This window comes from Helicoverpa zea, chromosome 31 (genome assembly GCF_022581195.2).
Source record: "Helicoverpa zea isolate HzStark_Cry1AcR chromosome 31, ilHelZeax1.1, whole genome shotgun sequence".
NCBI lineage: Eukaryota > Metazoa > Arthropoda > Insecta > Lepidoptera > Noctuidae > Helicoverpa > Helicoverpa zea.
Window position 1 is genome coordinate 10267867 of NC_061482.1, and position 22172 is coordinate 10290038.

Here is a 22172-nt window from a genome sequence, read left to right on the forward strand (position 1 = left end):
AGCTTAGTCGCTGATATGTTTCAGCTTTTCTCAATAGGTGGAGCATGAGTATCGGCTATCAACTCAAAAAGATCAACAATGTTTTCGGTAACTCTTTCAGGATTTAATACCAACTTGTAACACAAGATGTCCTCACGCTGACGTCATATTGTTTTCACGAACTTTATTATTTAGTTTTACAATTTATTGTCGACATTAAGCATACCTAGTAACGTGTAGCCAAAAGCAAAAAGCTTCAGGATTTTGGAGTATGTTGTGTGTTGTATAATTTTTACATGAATTGATTGCCGGATAGTGGACATCTACGAATTGGCAATGATGGGATATGATTGAAATGAACATGATCGACAGCAGCGCCAAAGGTCGTGGCCTGAAGATCGTTAATGAAAAGCTATCGATCAAACAGATCAAGATCGCATCCGGGCGCGCGGGCGCGGCTCCGCGCAGAGTTATTCCCAGAGCGCGGCGCGCGGCGAGGGCGGGGGCGAGCGGGCGCCGCGCTCAGTGTGTCGGCGCGCGCCGCCGCCGCCATGGGCAACCACCAGTCCGCCTCACACTACGTCCACAAGCCCAGCAAGAACGTGCGCTGGAAAACCGCAGGTAAACCCAACCCTAGCATCCCTTGCACCGGCACCATCCATAACAACCTGCCGCACGTGTGCGACTCTCTCCAGCCCCTTGCCTACATTTCTATTTTTAAAAAGACTGCGCGCTGCGATTCCTAAAGCGTGGCACAACAAAACAAATCGTAAGACCGTCCGCGTTCATGTAACGATTATCACGCGTCTAATTTTGAAAGGAGTTTTATGCCAAATGGCTTATACCGGCAGCACTGTCGTTACGGAACAAAGGTTAACGCCCGACTAGACGATATTTAATTTTATCTTAAACCATTCAATTGCATAGAGTAACGCCTAACTTCGTCTCGATTTACAGGACGGCCTGCAACCCCAGGAAAGCCAGATATTATACCGATACTATCGGATGAGGAGCCGAATTCGATCACGTTAAAATGGGCACCGGCGGCACACGACGGAGGCGCGCCGCTGCTGGGCTATCAAGTGGAGTGCAACCGCCTGGGCGCCCCCGACTGGATCCGCACGGCGCCACCCGTCGTGCTGCGGCCCGAGCTGGTGCTCACCGGCTTGGAGCCGCCCTACCGCTACCAGTTCCGCGTCGCAGCGCTCAACGCCGTCGGCCGCTCCGACTACAGCGACCTATCTGATGTGCTCACTGTCAGCTCCGACCGACTTCCTCATGAACCACCGCTTTTCCTTCAACATTTAGAGGATTTGACCGTTCTTGAAAATGATAAAACAGAATTCCGAGTCGCTTTCTCTGGTACACCTCCACCAACTATAGCTTGGTTCAAAGATGATTATGAGATTTTCAGCAGTCGAAGAACGGCGATCACTACGAGCGATTCTACGAGTGTTCTTGTCTTCCATCAAACGTTACCTAGCGATGAAGGTGAAATAAAATGCACAGCAACAAATCGCAGTGGACACGCGGTTACAAAAGCCCGATTATCACTGGAAGCAGCACCGAAGTTACGCTACCCGCGTCAATACGAGGATGGATTGTTATACGAAATTAACGAAACCGTATTCTTGAAAACTACGATAGTTGGGAAACCAACACCTACAGTAGAATGGCGACATGACGGTCAACCCATAGTGGTAGACGACCGAGTTGAGATTTCGAATACTTCAAAATTTTCGATGCTCAAAATACATTCAGCACGACGAAGCGACCGAGGGGAATATCAGATTCATGCGAAAAACAGCATCGGAGAGGACACCGCAGCTTTCCTAGTGACGATAACGGCACCACCAGACCCACCGCAGCGAGTGTCGGTAGCACGGCAGGTCGACAAGTCCGTCACACTGGATTGGGAGCCGCCCGAGGACGACGGCGGTTGTCGCATTGGGAATTATGTGGTGGAGTATTATCGACAAGGCTGGAACGTGTGGCTAAAAGCGACCACCAGTCGGAAGACGAACATTACTCTCTTTGATCTCATCGAAGGGAGTGAGTATCGTTTTCGTGTTAAAGCTGAGAGTCCATACGGGATGAGCGCGCCTAGTGTTGAGTCAGCGCCGGTGAGGATACCCGGCCGGCCAGTAGACATGGAGTTCTTGGCTGTGGAATCGAAGATAATAAATGAGGTCCTTACACGTGAAGATGGCAGTGCTGACACTCGCGTATCGCCGGCACCTCGGCGTAAGCGCGCGCACACTGCGCCTACCGAAGCACAGCCTCCCGCGCGGCAACCGCGCCGCTCGCCAGCCCGGGACCCCTCTGGCAGCAGCGAATTCATGTTGGTACTCTACCCAGATTCGCAAAAACAAATGGAAAAATCCGGTAAGCACTGTTTAAATATTCATATCTGTACTGCAACTGCTTTGTTTACAACCATTGGCTCAAAATTGAAAAAAAGATATCCAAGAAGATGGCGTAATTGGTGAAAACAAAACTGGAACTTTCTTTACATAAAATTCCATAAGTACCATTATATCTGCTGTTTGCGATTTGTTATAATAACAGTGTGAAAATGGGTCTATGATCATTTATTGGTTTACTGGCAACCCGCGCCTGCTTCGCACGGGTCAAGTACATAATATAAACCTTCCTCTTCGATAACTTTATGTATTAAAATAACGTTGAAAATCGGTTGCGTAGTTTTGAAGATGTGAGCGTACAAATGGACAGAAAAACCGACTTTGTTTTATACTATGTAGTGATTGTGAACTTCGAATGTAATGAAATTGCCATCATATTTTCATTTCACTCCATATTTTATATCGTATCATATCTCCATATATCGTGCCATATTGTTAAGAACATAATCATTTTTTGGGTGATGCGAATTCAACATCTAATTTTGAGTCATTGATTTTATATATTATTATGCATTTTGACGAGATCTGTGTGTTGCTGAGTAAAGTGTAGCTACACACATAGAGAAATACCTTTGAAATTAAATTTAATTTCCCCCTTTAATTTAGTAATACTCTACATTTGATTAAATAAAAAGATAAACTGTATCGACGATGCATAATGCGTCTGTTAACAGACATCCGCCAAAGCCAGCTGGCTAAAGTCTTAATAATATACAACGGTACCTCCTGAATTGCGCGCTATCATAACTCCGTACAAACATAAACTCGAGATGCTGACCGCATCGCAGCTTCTGCGAAATTTACATACAACTGAACATATGCGAAATCAAATCTATTTTCAGCGTAAACGAATTTAACAACTAAAAATAAATTTAAGTTACCTTTAGATACCAACAGTCAACAGTTACGTTAGATACTGCAAAGTTATGCTTGTTTACGAGTTGAATCAAACTATTGCTCACTGGTTTTAATTTATCAACATGCAAGCAAAAGCGAATTTACTTTTACACTTCGCAAAGGCGCAAATGTAAAAACAAAGCTCCCAAGTCCTCAAACTGTTGAATACTAAAGTAACTACATAAATTGCCTTTATAATTTCAGAAAAGAGACAATCGATACAACTGGATCTGGATGCTCTAACGCCGCCTCCACTCTCGTTCTCTGCGCCGGAGCTGAGCTCTCGCTGCATGATGCCATTCAAAGCGCTCCGTAATGCCGTCAGCTCATCACAGCTACTGCATGAACTAGCAATGGCGCGTGTTCACAAAGCTGTAGCTATGAAAGAAGAACAAAACAGAAACAAAGACGATAGACCCCCTAATCACAAAACTGACATTCCGTATAATACTAGCTATGATCGCGAAAACGTGAGAAAGAATCAAGATATGCCAAAATCGCACGAAGAGATCTCTGAAACAAAGTTCAAAAAACCAGAAATGATAACTAAAGTAGAATCTGTTGACAACTCACAATACACGCTTAGCGCGCCACAAGTTTCAGTAGATTCTGAAACATCTGATCATAAGTGGCAACACATGTCTTTTGATGAAGACTACACAGCTAGCACTGTTTCTTCGGATGGGGAATATACAGATGAAGGGAGTCTCGATGGAGAGATAGACCGACGAAGCCAATATTCTAACGAAGAGGAAACATACAATCCGAGAGACAAAATGGCTAGGCCTTCGCCTCTTAAAGACTTCATTGAAGAGGAAGAAGAGGATGTGTCAGAAAACGAGCCTCTCAAACCTTTGCCACTTCCTGATCCTAATTTTGTTCCAAAACCTATATTAAAGCGGAGAGAGCCAGAACTACTGGAAATCAAGCCAAACCCTGCACCTGAACTTCCAAAAGTTGAAGAGAAATCGAAACCTAAAGAAAAGCCAAAAATTAGCGAAAAAATCAAAATTGGAAAATCTGCAATAATAGAAAAATCTAATGCAACTGAAAAACTTAAAACAACAGAAAAACTTAAAGCAATGGAAAAACCTAAGAAAGAAGAAAAGCTTACAATATTTAAGAAAATCACTAATACTAAGTTCCCTAAATTACTTCATAAAAAGGAAACCGAAAAAACGCCGGAAGAAAATGTACCCAACGATAATCTTAAAACAAATAATAAAATTGATAAAATGCAGGACAAGGTAAGTGAAGAAGGAAGAACAGTGATTGATTATTATGGTAGTATTGTAAAAGAGTACGGTAGCCAAAAGAAATCAGCAGCACCTATGTACCTTAAAACAGAAGACTTAAAAGCTGTTGCTGAGAAGCAGCAACTTGAAACGAAGCCTGAAAATACTGAAGAGAACCAAGTAGCAACACCAAAGAAGATTGTGAATAAAACAAATAACAGTACGGCGACTCCTAAAAAAGGAAAAACTACAAATTCAATCAACAAATCAGTTAAGACCAAGCAACCCAATAACAGTGTTAAAAATATACCGGATAAAAAAACCAAAACAACGGCTGCTACTCCTCCGGAACATCAAAACGATACGCAAAAGAAATGTACTCAACAAGTAGTTCTAAGAAAAGCTGAGCGCGCAACCATTGTTATACCTATTAACTACCAAGAACTTGAAGAGAAGGCGAAGATGAACGTAAGATCTGCTATTGACTACACAGTAGATGTTTGCTTGCTTCTTTTAGCTTTTTGGGTCTATTTCTTTAAAGATGAGAGACTCGCCATTCCTTTTCTCATACTGATCATATATCGACAGTTACAAGAAACACTCCTGTTGAATATTCCTGAGTGGTACAAACGTTATACACCCAGCTGGCTCAAGAAGAAGACTTCTTGACCTCTTCCCAAAAGACATATTGTGCGATAATCTGATTGAATCGTGAGAAATGTATGATGTGTGATACTGTGAAAATATTTGTTTTTATTAATAATTAAACTTACACATAACGTCTTATGTATAATTGAATTATAATAGAAACTCGTACTAAAAATAAGCCTAAACCAGTTGGCAACGACCACAAGACATTTTTTTCCAAAAATATTGTTTACAAAATCAAAATGTTACTGTTACGCCATAATATCGTGTCACATCGCAAATATGTTCGTCTCATATCTCAATTCAAATTGCCGGTCTCAGATTGTATTCCTTTCATACCACCTCGCAAACTACACGATCCGAAGGCATGTGCTATAAGAAATAGAGGACTTGTCCTTGGCGTTTATTACAATGAACACGTAGCTATTGATCCGGCAATCCTCACCGCCAGTGGACAGAAATATGATAAAGAAGTTTCGGGGAAGCTATGGTCAATGCTCAAACTGACTCCGATACCAAAACTAGGCGAAACTAGAGTATTTTACGACTTAGATCCAAAGTACGCTTACGTAGCTGTTGCAGGGCTCGGCAGCGAATGTGTGACATTCAATAAAATCGAGCAGTTAGATGAAACGAAGGAAGCAATACGAATAGCAGCAGCCGCAGGAGCAAGAGCACTTCGTGGTTTTCACCCCAAGGAAATTGATGTAGAATCATTCGGTAATGCTGAGGCAGCCGCTGAGGGAGCAAACCTCGCAGTATGGGAATTCAACAAATATAGAAGTCATGCAAACCAGAAAGTTATTCCTAATCCAAATCTTCTTCTATACGATGACTGCGACGAGGACGGTTGGAAAATAGGAACATTAAAAGCGGAAGCTCAAAATCTAGCAAGACATCTACAAGAAATGCCGGCAAACATATTAAATCCTACTAAGTTCGCTAAGATAGCTGTGGATATTTTATGTGAGTTGGATATTAATGTGGAGGTGAAAACAAAAGGTTGGGCGGCCGGTCGTGAAATGGGTGGATTCGTATCTGTAGGAAAATCTTCTGTACAGCCGCCACTGCTCGTAGAACTCAGTTATTATGGAGCTGATGAATACACACGCCCCATTATCATGATCGGCAAAGGAGTCACATTTGATAGTGGAAGCTTGGACTTGCAGTCACCTAAGGATTTAAGATATATGAAGGGTGACATGGCCGGAGCAGCTTGCGTATTAGCAATAATCAGAGCTGCAGCGAGACTCAAACTCCCCGTAAACATCAGAGGTATTCTACCGATGTGTGAGCTGATGCCCAACGGAAGAAGTCCCAAATTTGGAGATTTAATTTATAATGCGAACGATAAATCTATTCTTATAAGGATGCCGTCACGTGAGGGAAGACTTCTTATCGCAGACAGTTTAGTTTATGCACGAAACTACTGGCCCAAATTCATTATCGACATAGGCACAATGTCAAAAGAACTATTACATTACCTCGGCGGAGCAGCATGCGCTTGTTACACGAATTCAGACGAGTTATTCCGCTACATCGAACTGGCGAGTGCTCATACAGGTGACAGGGTGTGGAGAATGCCTCTGTGGAAGTTTTACGAGGACCGCGTCAATAATTGCGAGACGGCGGATGTTGCTAACACAGGACTTGAGCGTTATGGCGACTCCGCAAACTGTGCTGCTTTCCTGAAGCAATTTGCAAGCGACAGTCAATGGATGCATCTGGACACATACAACGTGGGCTATACCTTGGGTACCGACTTCCCGTACCTGGCGCGCGGCATGACCGGCAGACCCACCAGAACAGTTATTGAGTTGTTACACCAAATGATAGCATCTTCTAAATTATAATACAAGTATTATTCGCTTATAGACAATATTTTTTTGTGTAGTAATTCGTTCATGAGCTATACATTTTTGATTTATTCATATTTGTCAAGTAATAAAACCCTTTAACATTTTCAATGTTTTTTATTACAAATTCACCTGGTTGAAAATTTAAAAAATGGTCACTGGATGGTCATTGACGTGTAAATACACGTAACAGTTTTATCCGATGATAATAATTACATTTGTTATGCAGTCATCCATAATGTATGAGTGCGCATTATGGATGTTGATGAAGAGCGTGTTCGCGCGCACATTGCATGAGAGCCTTGACGAGTTGGTTGCAGTCGAGCGGGCGGGCGGGGCGTGCGTTGTAGCAGTCCTGCAGCGCGCGCCGCAGCTCGGCGCAGTGCGGCTGCGGCGAAGGGAGCTGGCAGCCCAGCGCGTCCACCATGCGGCCCAGCGCGGCGCTGCACTCGCTCAGCTCCGCGTAGTGCGACCTCATCACCGCAGCAGCCTCCCGTACGACATAGTCATCAGCACTCGAACCAAACGACCGCCAAAACACTTTCTTGGAAACCTGAACTTTAGTATCCTTCTCATGGCACCTACAATTTTTGTTTTCACGAAAAAATAATGAAAATAAATTTTCTGAAGGTGGAATCATTATATTGTTAAAAATCACTATGGTTTCATGTCGCCATTGAAATAAAAGTACGTTTTGATTATAGCCATTTATTTTCAAAAAATATTAACTATAAAGATTATATTAATTAATTAAAGATTAGATTATTATTGGCACGTTCAAAAAAATATATTAATTTTTTAAAAGTACTTACAATTATTTATTTTATTTAAACAAAACTCTATCTAGACTTATTTTATGTAGATACACTTATAGGTACATTCGGGGGAGGGGGGGAGGGAATCCTCATGGACTTCCTCCGCCTGGGGAGAGGCGGAGGGGTAGAGCGTTAAGCTTCTCCTGCGCCCGGTGCACCCATGCCCCGACAGCCCCTGCATCACCATGAATGACAGGGAGCAGCCTTTGCCACCATTCCGCCACCAGGACCCGACGGAGTTCTCGGCGCAGCACGATCTGCCGCTGCACCGGCCTCGAGTCCCGTGGCCGCTCTTGGTTGCGCCATCGATATAATGACGCGAGTACTTTCGCCTCTAGATCGAAGGGCTCGAATTCTCATCGGCTGTCGAGCAGCCCAGGTACTTCATGGTGGGCCCGACAGGCATCCAGGCCCCGCTGACCAAGATGTGCGATTCCGGCGGCGGCGCACGTCGGAGACCATGAAACACGATGGCCTCCGACTTGTTTAGGGCCACCTCGCGGCCCTGGCTCCGGATGCGGTTCACCACCTGCGGCCTGCCAGCACCACCCCACCCCGGGACACCGTCTCCTCCGTCAGGACCCTCACGCGCATGATGGAGTCTATGGTGGAGCGCCCAAGACGAAAACCGAATTGGTTGTCGTCCAGTACCTCTCTGCACAAGTGGCTGACGAGGCGATCTGCTATGATGCGCTCAAAGAGTTTTCCCGCCTCGTCGAGCAGCACTATGGGCCGATACGCGGACGGCGAGTCCGCGGGGCACCCCTCCTTCCTGAGCAGCACCAGCCTCCCCTCCTTCCACACATTGGGAAACTGACCCTGCACGAGACATGCCGTGAAGAGCCCGCCCAGCTGGGGTTCCAGCTCCTTCAGGGCCAGGACGAGAGCTCGACCAGGAACTCCGTCGGGTACGGGCGCTGTGTTCTTACATAGGTTAATACATGAGTTAACTTTGCACTATCAAAATCATAAGCAAACCATAGCTATAATAATGATGGAATCCAAATAAGCCTAATACAATGTACCAATACATAAAAAAACTGCTATCTAATAAATGCGTGTTACTGTTATCTATTACACAGAAATAATCACTTAATCTTTGTTATCCAGAAATAGACATAATAGTGACCCAATGCCTTTCTCTGTGATCTTCAAGAATCCATAATATACGAGGAATGTTTTCTATCAAATATAATACACACGACATACGATTACACATATATGTGGGAAGCTTAATACATCTATCGGATATAAAAATATGACACTAAAGGGCTCAACAGTGATATAATATAAACCAAATGCGCCAACGCTATGCGATACGGAGAAGTGAGACAAGCGCCGATGAGGCGGGCCAAGGGCGAGTGAAACTGCGAGGCACGTCTATACAAGGCGATACAGTGTTATATATGGTGCTGTCCACTTCGAATGGCACGTAGATGCGAGCCAAAAATGTAAGGCTAACAATGACTTGTAAATCGCTCAGCAGTCGCTAAATTACATGAGATTCAACATAGTATAAACATATAGGTACTTATACCATTAGTACAGAGGCGGTCATAATGTAAATAACTTTCAATGTACAATGAATATTTTAGTACAAAATAAGACCAACCACAACAGGAAAGGTAATTAAGAAAAGCTCTTTACCAATACATCCTTTTTATCGAATTGAACGTTTTGTTTTAGTGAATCGCATTAAAAACTTTTTCGTTGTGTTTTGGTTCGAAACTGGTCCCGCAGCCCTTCGCATCGCTCCTACTCCCCAGTATAACACGGCCCTACTACACGAGTTTGGCACAAATGGACGTCGCTCACATCATAAAATTCTAAATCTAGCAGAACAATAGAAAAAATTCTCTGCCGTTCATGTCATAAAATAGCTTCAGTCGAAACTCATAGCCAAGTATAATTATACTAAGTATTATTGACGTACATCATCGTCAATTACTCAAGAAGAGCTGGTACAGTGAATTATAGATGTGTTTAAAGGAAGTTTCAGACAGAATGACTGGCCGCGTCGGATCGTGTTTTAGCCGCCAATCGGAGTCGTTCGGAGAGGCTAATTGTATCCAAATGTGAATTTATGTACATGAACATATGTTACATGTTTTTATTTTAGTTTGTACAATTTTAGTATCAAAAGGTAATTTTAGGTTTGTAAGTATATAGTTCGAATTTTAATTACGTATTTCAAATGGGATGCGGCATACCCGATCGGTCTGAATCTTACTTAAGCGTGCGTGACAGATACGTATGCGTGTTCGTTGACATCTGGCAGCTATGTTATAGATGAGCTAATAGTCGCGATTCGCGAGATAGGAGCCGTGACGGACGCACTTTCCACATTAATGTATGTCCGTCGACGCCGACGCCGGACGATACTATCTGACGTATGCATGCCACACGAGAACAACATGCGATTACCGCGTGAAAGTAGAGGGAACGTTGCTTTTACATTTCGGGTTATCCGCAAGCAAATATAAGAATGTATTTAATGTTTATAAACATAACAGAAATTGTTTAAGTGCTATGTAGGGATATCATGCTCATTTATTGACAGCTTGAAAACGATTTGGTTATTGTGTAAACTATAATAAAATTAGCTATAAAGATGCTATACTTATAACATTTTTTGTTGATTAGTTCAACTTATTATAGAAAATGGCGTAGGTATTATTATGAAAATATTTTTTTACAGAAAGTAGGTCACGGATCTGATATGAATTTAAAAAACACACTGCCCTTGAATAGAACCCACTTGCTGAACAATATTACTTACAATTACCTAAACACTAACATGCCCAAAATATAATGTGGAGAAGACAATGACTGCAAGATTTTTATAATGTCATCTTGTAATTTTTTTCTGTAAATGGCACAGAAATGACTTGATTTACAAACTAAACAATACAATATGAAACGCTATCGGCCTACATAACTCATAGGAACTAAGATAAACATTGCTAGGCAATAATGAAAGTAGAAAATATCGCTCTCATATTGTCGACTCCATATAATAACCTCTTTGCAACTAAAAATTAATAGGAATATTTTGACCCGCATTTTCGCCTGGAATCGGTATATAGTCTCGAACGTATTATGTAGCAGACAAACTTATTTAAATAATATTCGGAACTTATATATACCTACATATGTATATAAAAAGTATAGCATGGGTGTACAAATAATGTCTTTAAAAAGTTCCAGGTTTAAACGCGAGTCTAACTTTGGTACACATTTCAAATTATGCTTAGATCTATAACCGACATACTCAATTACATACAACAGTCGCATTGTCGCTTACTTATCGTTGTGGTAATACAATAAAATATATTGTTTTAGGCCTGAATTCGACAACTTTCGCGTACATATACATTCTATTCGTTCTGCATACCAGTCTGAAATCAGTAGAAATCCTTACTAATATTATAAATGCAGAAGAGACCCAGTCTGTCTGTATGTCCGGTTTTTACACCAAGATTACAAAACTTTTTATATGGGTACACAGATAGTTTAGAGCCCGATAAATGACATAGACCTTTTCGCGAAACCTCAAAAAGTATTGTATTATATAATAGACTTAACAGGATGCTTAACACGCCATCTTTAGTTTTTCTTCAAACAAACTGGCCATTAATGCCATTAAACCTTTCAATATATTTAGTTGTATTACAATAATATTATTGCAAGATTACTAACATTCAGAGTTCATTCTTAAAGTTTTCAGTAACGAGGTCCGAGTCTTCAGTGTCGCTTATATAACCTTCTTGTCCAGTGTAGTGTGTGGGATGTACCAACAGTGGTGCTGCTGAGTAAGCCTCCAAGTTGCGGTTCTGGAAATGGGCCTTCCATGTATCACTGCGGACAATAAAAAGGTTTATTATTTAGTGCATGAAGAATTATTTTGTAGGGATATCTGGTCCTAAGTGAGGGCAGATAACTGGCTTTGTTTATTTCACGAGCCCAAGTTCACTGACAGCATAACCGTAAGAATGCTACTTTTATTTAATTTGTTAGTTGAAGTTTCAAAGTAAACAGTGTTTTTAAGAAAAGCGAATATACATATATGTTATGTTGTCAGTGAACTTGAGCCTAAGAAGACAGAAGAGAGTAAAAGACTAATTGTGAAACCGGACAGTACGAGTGTTATAAACTTACGCAATACAATACCTGTGTTTATCATTATGATATAATTCACTGCAATAGCTAACGAAACTATAATTACTGTGCATTCGTGCAATCCATGTGTGTTTATCTACGAGCTCATAAAGCGTCAATTTTATCTAAGTTCCAATTTAAAATTGAATCCCAAATATTTGGGAACAATTTCGTTTCTTAGCGCAAAATAGCGAAGTTTTAACGATGTGCCATTAAATCTGGTTTTAGTGTTAGGTCAGTTTAATATGAATGTGCACATTAGCACGACTAAAATAGAGTGACCTATTTGTTACACAATTAGGTAAATATTTGTGGAACCCAGTGTCAGATTTCAGCTTATAAATACATTCCTAATTGGTTTTTCAAAAAGGGGAGAATATCAATAGGTAAAATGTGTTTTTTTTTTTATTACCAGACTATTGGTAACTCAGAGATTCTAAAGTAAGAATTTACAGCCTTGCACTCGTCCTTATATCACTGGTTACTGATAAAGTGTCAGTTAGTTATGCGATAGTTAATGATATCTGCTAGGTAAACGTTGCTTATAATTTCTGTCAGATATTGCTATCTGTATATGCGAAACCAAAAGTTATAGTTTTCTGTCAGATAAGTTCCTGACAGGCTGACTGAGACTTTATCAGTGATGGGCCATTTACTTACTTGGGATGCTGGTTGAACATGATGGGCAGGAACTCATCGACTGGCAGCATGCGGTCCAGCGGTCGTGCTTCTAGAAGTTTCCGAGCTCCCTTCTCGCTCAACAAGTAGCCCAGAGTCCAGTAAGAGTAGAGAGGCTTGGTCATATGCTGAGTCGCGTATTGTTCCTCGTCGTCCAAAAGTATTTTACGCCCGATGTAGCTGTGGAATAATTATATTATTAAAAATCTAACTACTACAACTGACTCGCATGCCTGCAGAAAAGAGAAAGAGTATCTTCAGAATTTTGCAGTATAAGATTTTCGCGCTCAGCGATGTATTTGGCAGTAGACATCTAAGCTTAGGAAAATTGCGATTTTCGTTATTGTCACATATATTCAAATAAAAAAATATATATATGATGATCTAATAGCCTCACGAAGCTGTCGTTAGGCGGCTAGGTCAAGGGACTGATTCAGAAGGCTCCTTGATATGGCACGTATTGTGAAAAAAGTTCCCTGGGCCCAATATCAGTGGCCACAATTTTTTTCATATTTTTATATTTAACTAGCTTATCCCGCGTATTTCGTGTCGTTTAAACCTACCCTGGACCTCTACAAACATTTTAAAACCAAAAAAAGACAAATCAATCCAGCCATTTTCGAGTTTTAGTCAGACTAACGAACAGCAATTCATTTTTATATATAAGATATTTAAAATGTGTTTTACAATAATTTACAATAAAGAACGAATAATGATAATATTGAAACTCACACTAAGTCCCAGTCTAGCTGTTCCATCTCCCGCATGAGCCTCAGGAACCGGTCCCGGAAGTACGGCACGAAGTGGATGTCGTCCTCTAACACCAGCGTGATCGCGTACTTTTTCTCAACTATCTGAATATATATATATACCAAAAAAAATATATATTTCTTGTATACTAATATATGCATAAAGAGGAAAGATTTGTTTATTTGTTTGAATCAAATAGGCTCCGGAACTACTGAACCGATTCGAATAATTATTTCATTGTTAGGAAGCTACACTTTCTACGCCGAATATGGGCTTTGTTTTATCCGGGCACGGGAAGAAGTTTTCCCGAGACGCGAGGAAAACCGCGGGGTAATGCCTTTTGGTCACTTTGGTTTGGATTGAAAGCATCACTGAATGCAGAACATTTACTTTTGAAAGCAACGAATCTAGCATGTGAAAACTTAACTCACCTCTTTCCAAATATAGTAATGACTCAAAAAGCAGCCCACTTCCCCCGCCTTCATTGGTCTGGGAAAAGTAATAAAATATTAACACTGATATGAGATCTACCAGCATCTAACAAATAGATCATAACGCCTAAATAGTCCTCTTTTATAAAAACAACAATAGACTAATTGCATGTTTTATAATATAATGACCAATGTCGTAAATATTGAAAGGAACAGATACCTTTTATGATAAGGATCTTCATAGTTTGGCATCAAAGTAATAGATAACTGCTTTAGGTTGTTCATATCCAAGTCTCTGAAAACAAAAATCATAGTCAATGTCAGTCATAAAATCATACTGTTGTGAATTAAACAATACCATTGACAATATTATCGTTTATATATTGTTTTATCCTCAGACAACCAGGTAAGGTAACAAGATAAACTTAGAATAGAATAGAGATACATGTTTTACCTTCCATCAACAGCTTTGAAATGCTTGACATCCATTCCTAACTCCTTGAAATTCATCTCCATAAGTTCTCTCCTCTCGGTCCGTCTTTCCAGGTTTATCATATAGATCTGACTGCAGCCAAACTTCCAAGGCTTGGGGTACTTCACATACTCCTGTAGATGTTGGTCTAAAGGTAAGGGACTACCGCGACCTATAGCCTCGGTTTTGATATTCAATAACTGTTCGTAATCATCCTTTAGTTCACGGTTGTCTTCTAATGGCACTGGAGCGAACCCATACAAGTCATCGTTGCAAATGTGCAGGGATACCTCTAAAAAAATATTTTATATTAGTATTAAAATACTGCTTATTTTTTTCTCTTAATCAAATTAACATTTATGATCCTACTACAAAAAGTTAGTCAGACGTTCGTCACTTGTCTTAGAAAAGGTATGAAGAATTTTCTTAAACATGTGTTGAAAGTCTGTTTAACTTTTTAAAGTAAGGCCATTAATATCTTACCAAATTTTTTAGCATTCACTGCAAAGGCTATAATATCATCTTGAGGTCCATCATAATAAGGTATTTTATCCGGGCTATATGTGAGCCGATCAGAAACAGCGGTTCTAAGAGACACTAGCACAGCTGTATGCACCATCGGAACTTCGAAGCAGCCTTGCTTTTCCATCCTCTGAATAGGCTTATAGTCATCTGTTCTCTGGTAATAATAATTATCTGTCATACCACACCTGAAAATTATTACTTATGTTTTATCTTGATTTTATATGTATAGCTATCTTAATGGTTGCTTATTTGTGAGTGATGATCCCTATTTGAAGTAGTGGCTGGTCTAAACTTCATCTTGGTCAAGCTGTATTTACGGTTTATGCATAAAATCTCTTTGTGGTAATATGATATGTCACTTTAAAATGGATTTCTTCCAAAGGAGTCCTGAGTAATTAAAATTGGTGAAAAAATACGAAATCCTGGCACTACATTGGCATAAAATATATTAACTGACGTGCTTTTAGGAATACTATAGAACGCCTAAGAATGCTTTCATTAAACAATAGCAATATGGTTTCAAAACATAAAGCATTAGAAAAGCACCTTATGAAGGAACATGCTTCGTCATGCATTAGCGTGACAAACTGAAGCTAACCAAAAGTTTGAGTACAATCCATCTGATACAAGCATGGGAGCAGCTATGGGAAGATCTTTCTTCACAAGTTCTTTGAGAGTTGAAGGATTTGTTAGGAACACATCAGCATCAATCATCTGAAATAAACACATTTGCAAGTTATAGGAAGTTAGACATAAACAAAAAACAGTATCCTACTAAGTAGGAAAGAACCTTATCTAAAATAATAATGAATGTTGCTTAGTTTAAATAGTGATAAACAAAAAACTATTACTCAATTTAGCATAGTGTGAATGTGTTATCTCAGAACATTTTTTGATTAAGTGTCAAGAAGGGTCATTGTATTTCTGGTATAGTGTATAAATACTTTTCAAATAGCAAAACATGTGAATTAAATAATACAAAGTTACAATATGGATACTTTATTTGGGTGGTTGTCTTTATTTGGGTTTGTCATTGATTTATTTATTGGGCAGATAATAAAGAAATACTCACAAACATATAATCTGCCCACATTTTCCTAGCAAATTGCAGGGCTTCTTCTCTCAACCTTATGACATGCTTGAAATGCTCGGGACTCCATTGTACCGAGCTCTTTTCATCAGTGTGTCTGACTCTCGAACTGTTTGTTGTGATATATACGCCGTTGTACTGAGATGAATACTTGTCAGCCCATTTTTGTATTATCTCAACACTTTTGTCTTCATTGAAGTCACTATAAATCCTAAAAAAAGTAAACAAACTATATGTAACAAATGTACACATTGTGTATATGTATATGTAGGTTTTTGTATAACAAGATTTGTTCAATTACTACAAAAATTAATGTGAATGATATAAACATCATAGCACAGTAATTTTTAAGTATGCAATCTTAGAAAAATGTTCCCACAATAGCTTTACCACTGGTGGCTATGTTTGGTTACTGTTATATTCTTCAGTTTGGGAGAGATGTGTGTACTTACATTATTAGGTCAACTGTAAATATTCAACATTTTTAAAACAACCAATCATAAATCAAAAAGTACTTACCACAAGTATAAACGCTTCTTAGGATAATCTAAGTTATTTATACAACTTAAAAAGTACGGCAAAGTATGGGCTTTATTTCGAACAAGCACTGATATTCCCACCGTCGGCAATTTGTTGCGTACCTTCTTAACTTCCTCCCCATTACACAAATGGAAAGAGCCGAAAACAAAGTTTAATAACAATACGAAAACAATCGGGTCCATTATTTTTTTTGTTTATAACACGGCCGCAATAACCAAAAATAAAGCTCACAACTAGAACACAGTTACGAAACTCCAGTTTTCAAGTACTTAAAAGGTGTAAATACTCAATTCATCAAAATGCAATAGAATCCATCTGAATCCATCACTCGCTGTCACCATCACCAACACAGAGTCCACAGAACATATAAATATACCCTAAAGTCAGCCACGCACATCGCTCGGCGATCATCGGAAACGTTCGGTTTTTCACTCCGCCGTTCACCATTCCTGTCACTCGTTCTTGAACGAACTATTTCACCTTGTTGTTTGTTACATTGCGTTGAGCATCGATATATTATATGTACTACGTACTATTATAGATAGAACGTTCCGAACAAAAAGCTTACCACACTGAACTGCACTGCAGACTATGCAGTGCCCAAAATGGCAAATCAGAGCGATTTTGACACCTGCGTCAGATGGATGTCTATGAAACTACAATTATAAAATAGAAAATACATATCAAGGTATAAACTTACACATATAAACTATTCGAGAGTCAAGTTAGTAAAATTACACGCTGTTCATGCTATTACAACGCTTGTATATCATACTTTTCATTTACAATTCAATTTTACAAATATGCATTAATTTGTTCCCGCCCGCCATCTTGAATTATGGATTAAGAAAATCGTGCAGAAACAGATGTGCCATAAAACTAGCAGTAGGTAAAATATCAATGAAAACAGACTTCACTTTGTCATGGTATGTTCTTACTTTCAAGAAAAAATAATTAAATTCGCGAAAATTTGTGATAGCCCTCTTAAGAAAAAAAAACATCGTAATTAATATTAAAAACCCTAAAAATAAGTTCCTGGTTTTAATATATTACATGATTTTGCATTCAATTAGATATAAATAAACTTTTTGATATATTACATGATTTTGAATTCACTTAGATATAAACTTTTTGAGTAATGAAAAATGTAGGCAAAATACGAGCGACACTTCTGCAATTAACATCAATGAGGATGACTACATGTCACAATACGTCAACGAAATGTCAACAGACGACATAGCGGGTAAATTATTTGTATGGATGTTCTTGTCTATCGCTAGAATATATGTCAATGGCGTTGAGATAACTAAGCCCAACCAAACTCGTTGCATTTGAAGCATTTCAGCCCCTTTATTTGGACACTCTGATGGCTGATGATTTCTCCCTCCACAGCTATAGCATCGTTTGTTACTCTGATAAGCAGCTTTATCACTATTGTCTGCCTTGTTATTTCTGTTAGAACTTGCAAACATCTTTTCCTTCATAACATCGTAAATTTTGTTTTTTTCCTAAGTTCAGAGTACGTTGTAGCGCCATATAACACCATTTTGTTCACTTCCGAGTCGACTATGCCGTCAATAATGTATTTTATAACGACATAATCAGGCATTTTTCCGCGCTTTCCCATCTCCTTCATGACCAGCATATAATCCAAGCACTATTCATCTTTCTTCTTCTTCTTAGCCGTCATCATTTCGTCATCATAGTGGTTCTGCTGTCGATGGAATCAGGAAATTCCTTGAGTAAGGCGGTCTTGATGTCGTTCCAACTTTTGAATGGTTTTTCCGAATTTAACCACAGAGCTGCAATACCAGTTAGACTTCCTAGCGACTATCAGCGTCTGCAATGGCGTCCATTGAAATATTTCTGCGCCCATCTAGCAGCAGAATGTGTTTTATCTTGGCCGCTGAACTTGGAGACCAGGTGGTCTGTACCAAATGCAGCCCAATCTCTGCAGAACAGAAGTCTGGTCGTCTTCACTGTAGTCGGCTTGGCGACTTTGCGCCGTTCTTCGCCGCATCCACCCATTTCGTCTTGTCTTGTCTGTGTAACTAGCGTTACCGTCTTCGGTTAGCGTCTTTCGTCGTATTTTGAAGCGAGATCGCCGGCCACCACACCGTCTTAGGTACAGGTTTTCTCCGCTCCCGTCGTAACGTCGTATTTCGGCTCCGAAATAATACCTACCCTATCCCGGACGAGCCCCCAAAAACATGTGGGGGAGGGGATATTTGGGCCGAATTATACACCTGATTCTTGATATAAACTGTAGTTTTAATTTTCTTTTCAAGATCAACGTCTTAGCTCGTCTCATGCTCGTCTTTCACACGTCCTTTCGTTCTCTCGTCCTTGTTCCAAATTCCTTTCATCCTACAATCTTTAACATTACACTCTTGTCCCTTTCACACCCAATACGTCATCCCTTTCACTCTTACTTTATCATGCTTCATTTATCTATTACGTTCCTACATATTTATATTAAAAGTTTGCGAATGTCGTTGATAGATGGCGTTATTTATAAAATCAATTAACACTTGTACCCACAAAAAAAAAAATTAGAGGGATTTATCCGATATATTACTTTCCGCTAAGTGCCATCAAACACATTGTCCTTAAAATAATAGGGAATAGGATACCAGATTTCATTCGGTTGTTCTAGCCGTGTGGACAATAATATTACTGTTTTGATAATGAAGAATGAGGGTAGTAGAAGAAAAAACATTAAATTCTAAATCACGCAAGCAGAGTTTTCTGCACCCGTTTGAATATATACGAGAACTTGACACATCACAACTGGAAGAACCAAACTTGTCCTCTGGTACCAGTTTCTTTATAAAAGTTACAGAATGTGAGTCAGCCTAGAACTTAGACTGATTCTGATTCAGACTTCATCCTTACCGTGGACGGGGGTGGTTCTTTATGCCACACAGAGCAAAACTTATTAAACGCACCTTCAGCTATAAGAAACTCGAAATCGGGATTAATTTCAGTAGGCTTGATTTATTGAGAAAAACAGTTTGAAATTTCTTCAAAATATCTGCAAAATTTATTTTTTGTGAGCAAATATTGCATAAATATGTTAGAGAATTTCGCTTTTAGCGAAGCAGGGCGCTAGCTTATTATGTCAAGGTGTCGTAAATATATGGTTAATTCTAACGTATGTGCTCAGTTTTGATTTATTGTCGGTTCCAATATTACTTGTAACACTGAATTTTCAATTAATTTTGACCGCGTTTCTGTTACTATCATTATCTTTGTTAAACTGTCAGACGTTTGAATTCATTTTGTTATTTACAAAGATTTGTTCGATTTGCTGAAGACTAACAAAGTAATTCGATCTTAATACTGTCTTAATAGGTCCTTATCCTAATCGGTGGCATACTTAATATTAATTTACCTTTCATTTTTATTATGTCCCCAAAGAGCTCCTGCGAGTAGCACATGTCATCTTGTTTTGCCATAAAAGCCTACCGCATGTGTTTGATGATAGAGGATTTATCTATACTAATATTATAAAGAGGAAAACAAGTCATACCTAATTCCGTATTAATGAAAAACAGAAGAAAACAAAATGCAACAGTCTTGATATAGGGAAACTCATAGCGAAAGAACTTATGGCTAATAATAGCGAAAACAAAAGGAAACGCGAAAAGCTCGATTCGCAAAAATCTAAATCACTAAACATGCAGCACACCCATCGTCCAAAATAGCGGAGAAAGGTGTAAAAATAACACAACTAAAGACCTTAAATGGTATTTATTATTTAAACAACGTCAACAGTTAAATAACGATAATCTGCTTAGAACGATAAACCTAACTGTATTGATTTATAAAGAACATTCAACAATAGTTAGGATGGCTACACAACGGAGGCATTAGATATAGGTACTAATACTGAGTAACAAACAATTACCGTCTTACCACAAAAACTTTTAAACGTCAGTTTATGCCTTGTCTAAAAAAATGACAAATTATGACGTTGACATACGGTTCATTTTGCAGCCAAAATTTTATTAGACTAGTGGAAAACAGGAGTTAAAGTTTTTGTAGTAAGGCCATTATGGTTCAGCCATAACAATCACTAAATATAGTAACATATTATTTTATTACTAAGCACAGTAACAATGTTTCAACACCTACTTTTATTCAACATTTTACTTATACTATTATCATAAAGTTGATTCAATCGCGTACCGCGAGAAATCGTCAATCGCCTATTGGGTGCCAACCGTGTCTATTCAGAATTCCATCTCAAACAGTTAAGCCCTTTTAGCGTAAAAACATAAATAACAAGCAAACTTTTACAGTTACATAAATAACATAAATAGCATACATTTTTACTTTGGCACTTACAACTTACTTTGGTTTAACATCAAAATATAATAAGTAATATATTTTAGTTTACATTTCGAGATCAAAATTTTTATTTCTTTCTTAGTTTCCTAATATTGTATTGGATAAGAACTGTATAGCTAGTCGCTGTGCATATGGCATTCACTTCTTGAATAACGAATTACATACAGATAAAGCAAAGGAGAAAATTAGTATGATTGACATGAATTCAGTGGGTCAGCGCTGAAAACCAGCGCTGTTGTCTCGTGCCTGCGTGTGCGAGACACAGCATTATGCTGAGCAGTAGCGGCTTTAGGGTAGGGCGCGACGGCCCAGGGCGCCGGTCATAAGGGGGCGCCGCGGGCGCCCCCAGCCAATCCATGATCAGAATGTTACTCTTCTTTTTGTTTTAAATTTCATCAAAGATCGCAACTTACAAGAACTGTATCCAAATGTATGGATAGCATCAGGGCCGTCTTAACTTATGGTGCAGAGTGTGCGAATAACCCGGGCGCCGCGGGCTCAGGGGCGCCGAAGCGAATTTGTGTTTAATTCCGAGAAATTCTCGAACAAACTACTTTTATGTCCCAAAACTCAAAAATTTTCGTACTCGCTTCGCTCGCAGTTTCTTTACTTTACACTTTATTTTTTTATAGTATACAGATATTTTTCATGTCCCAATACTCAAAAAAATTCGCGTTCCCTTCGCTCGCGTCTTCTTGACTTCACAGTCGCCTTTTATTATACAGGAATGAATTTTATCCAGTGCGCAAACTTTGTCAACCTATAGTAAAGTAAGTTTTATAGATACGTATATTTTTATTTTGTCGTGTTTTAGTACAAAAAAGAAAAGTTATTGATATCGAAAGATGTTTATTTTGTATCCGATTGTACGGTCACAGTCGTTATAGTAGGCGCGCTGCAAAGCGAAACCGGTTAACTGACGCGTGCGCTGCTCCAAGCGCGTAAGAATAGTTGGTATTGGTATCCATATTTTGCTGATTTTAGGGCGGACAAAAGAATGAAAATTTTTTTTTTACTCATGATGCAGATATGTTCTGTTAATGATTCTGGACCACCAGTTTTTTTTGCGCACTGCTTTAAATTAATTCCTGTATATGTTTAGGACTTTTAGTGATCCAAAACTCAAAAATTTTCGGGCTTGCTTCACTTTACAGGTGTATTTATTTTTCAACAATTTTTTAGTCTTAGCAAAAAGGTAGCGTCGTTTTTAAGTTCTTTTATTAATAAGAAAGTAACTTCTAGTTTCCATGGACTTTCTTATTTACGGTACTACTTTAAGTCCCAAAATTTTAATACTAATAATTTTAATTTTAATACTGTAA

At 39.1% G+C, this 22172-nt stretch overlaps 3 protein-coding genes across 3 annotated transcripts; 2 read left to right on the forward strand and 1 right to left on the reverse strand.

Moving 5' to 3' along the window:
- Positions 1–447: 447 nt before the first annotated feature.
- On the forward strand, positions 448–7145 carry LOC124644792 (muscle M-line assembly protein unc-89). Its single transcript, XM_047184347.1, has 3 exons — positions 448–600; positions 937–2364; positions 3504–7145. The coding sequence occupies exons 1-3, from the start codon at positions 531–533 to the stop codon at positions 5201–5203; spliced, it is 3198 nt and encodes a 1065-aa protein (XP_047040303.1). The 5' UTR covers positions 448–530; the 3' UTR covers positions 5204–7145.
- LOC124644794 (cytosol aminopeptidase-like) lies at positions 5425–7145 on the forward strand. The gene has a single exon (XM_047184350.1). It carries the CDS (start codon positions 5425–5427, stop codon positions 7033–7035), a length of 1611 nt encoding a protein of 536 aa, XP_047040306.1. The 3' UTR covers positions 7036–7145.
- A 655-nt stretch (positions 7146–7800) lies between these two features.
- LOC124644793 (glycosyltransferase 25 family member) lies at positions 7801–16958 on the reverse strand. Its single transcript, XM_047184349.1, has 10 exons — positions 16477–16958; positions 15940–16168; positions 15466–15581; positions 14826–15052; positions 14325–14634; positions 14091–14165; positions 13871–13928; positions 13422–13543; positions 12672–12869; positions 7801–11711 (listed from the first exon to the last, which is right to left on the reverse strand). The coding sequence occupies exons 1-10, from the start codon at positions 16677–16679 to the stop codon at positions 11555–11557; spliced, it is 1695 nt and encodes a 564-aa protein (XP_047040305.1). The 5' UTR covers positions 16680–16958; the 3' UTR covers positions 7801–11554.
- Positions 16959–22172: the final 5214 nt, after the last annotated feature.

What these genes read in the sequence shown, in the direction of transcription:
- LOC124644793 (XM_047184349.1), bottom strand. Translation starts at nt 16,679, where the DNA reads ATGGACCCGATTGTTTTCGTATTGTTATTAAACTTTGTTTTCGGCTCT. An exon ending in TTCAAAGCTGTTGATGGAAG is followed by an intron (nt 14,166 to 14,324) that starts GTAAAACATGTA and finishes TTTTGTTTTCAG; the next exon opens with AGACTTGGATATGAACAACC. An exon ending in CAGCTAGACTGGGACTTAGT is followed by an intron (nt 12,870 to 13,421) that starts GTGAGTTTCAAT and finishes ATTATTCCACAG; the next exon opens with CTACATCGGGCGTAAAATAC.
- LOC124644794 (XM_047184350.1), top strand. Translation starts at nt 5,425, where the DNA reads ATGTTACTGTTACGCCATAATATCGTGTCACATCGCAAATATGTTCGT.
- LOC124644792 (XM_047184347.1), top strand. Translation starts at nt 531, where the DNA reads ATGGGCAACCACCAGTCCGCCTCACACTACGTCCACAAGCCCAGCAAG. An exon ending in CGTGCGCTGGAAAACCGCAG is followed by an intron (nt 601 to 936) that starts GTAAACCCAACC and finishes CTCGATTTACAG; the next exon opens with GACGGCCTGCAACCCCAGGA. An exon ending in AAAACAAATGGAAAAATCCG is followed by an intron (nt 2,365 to 3,503) that starts GTAAGCACTGTT and finishes TTATAATTTCAG; the next exon opens with AAAAGAGACAATCGATACAA.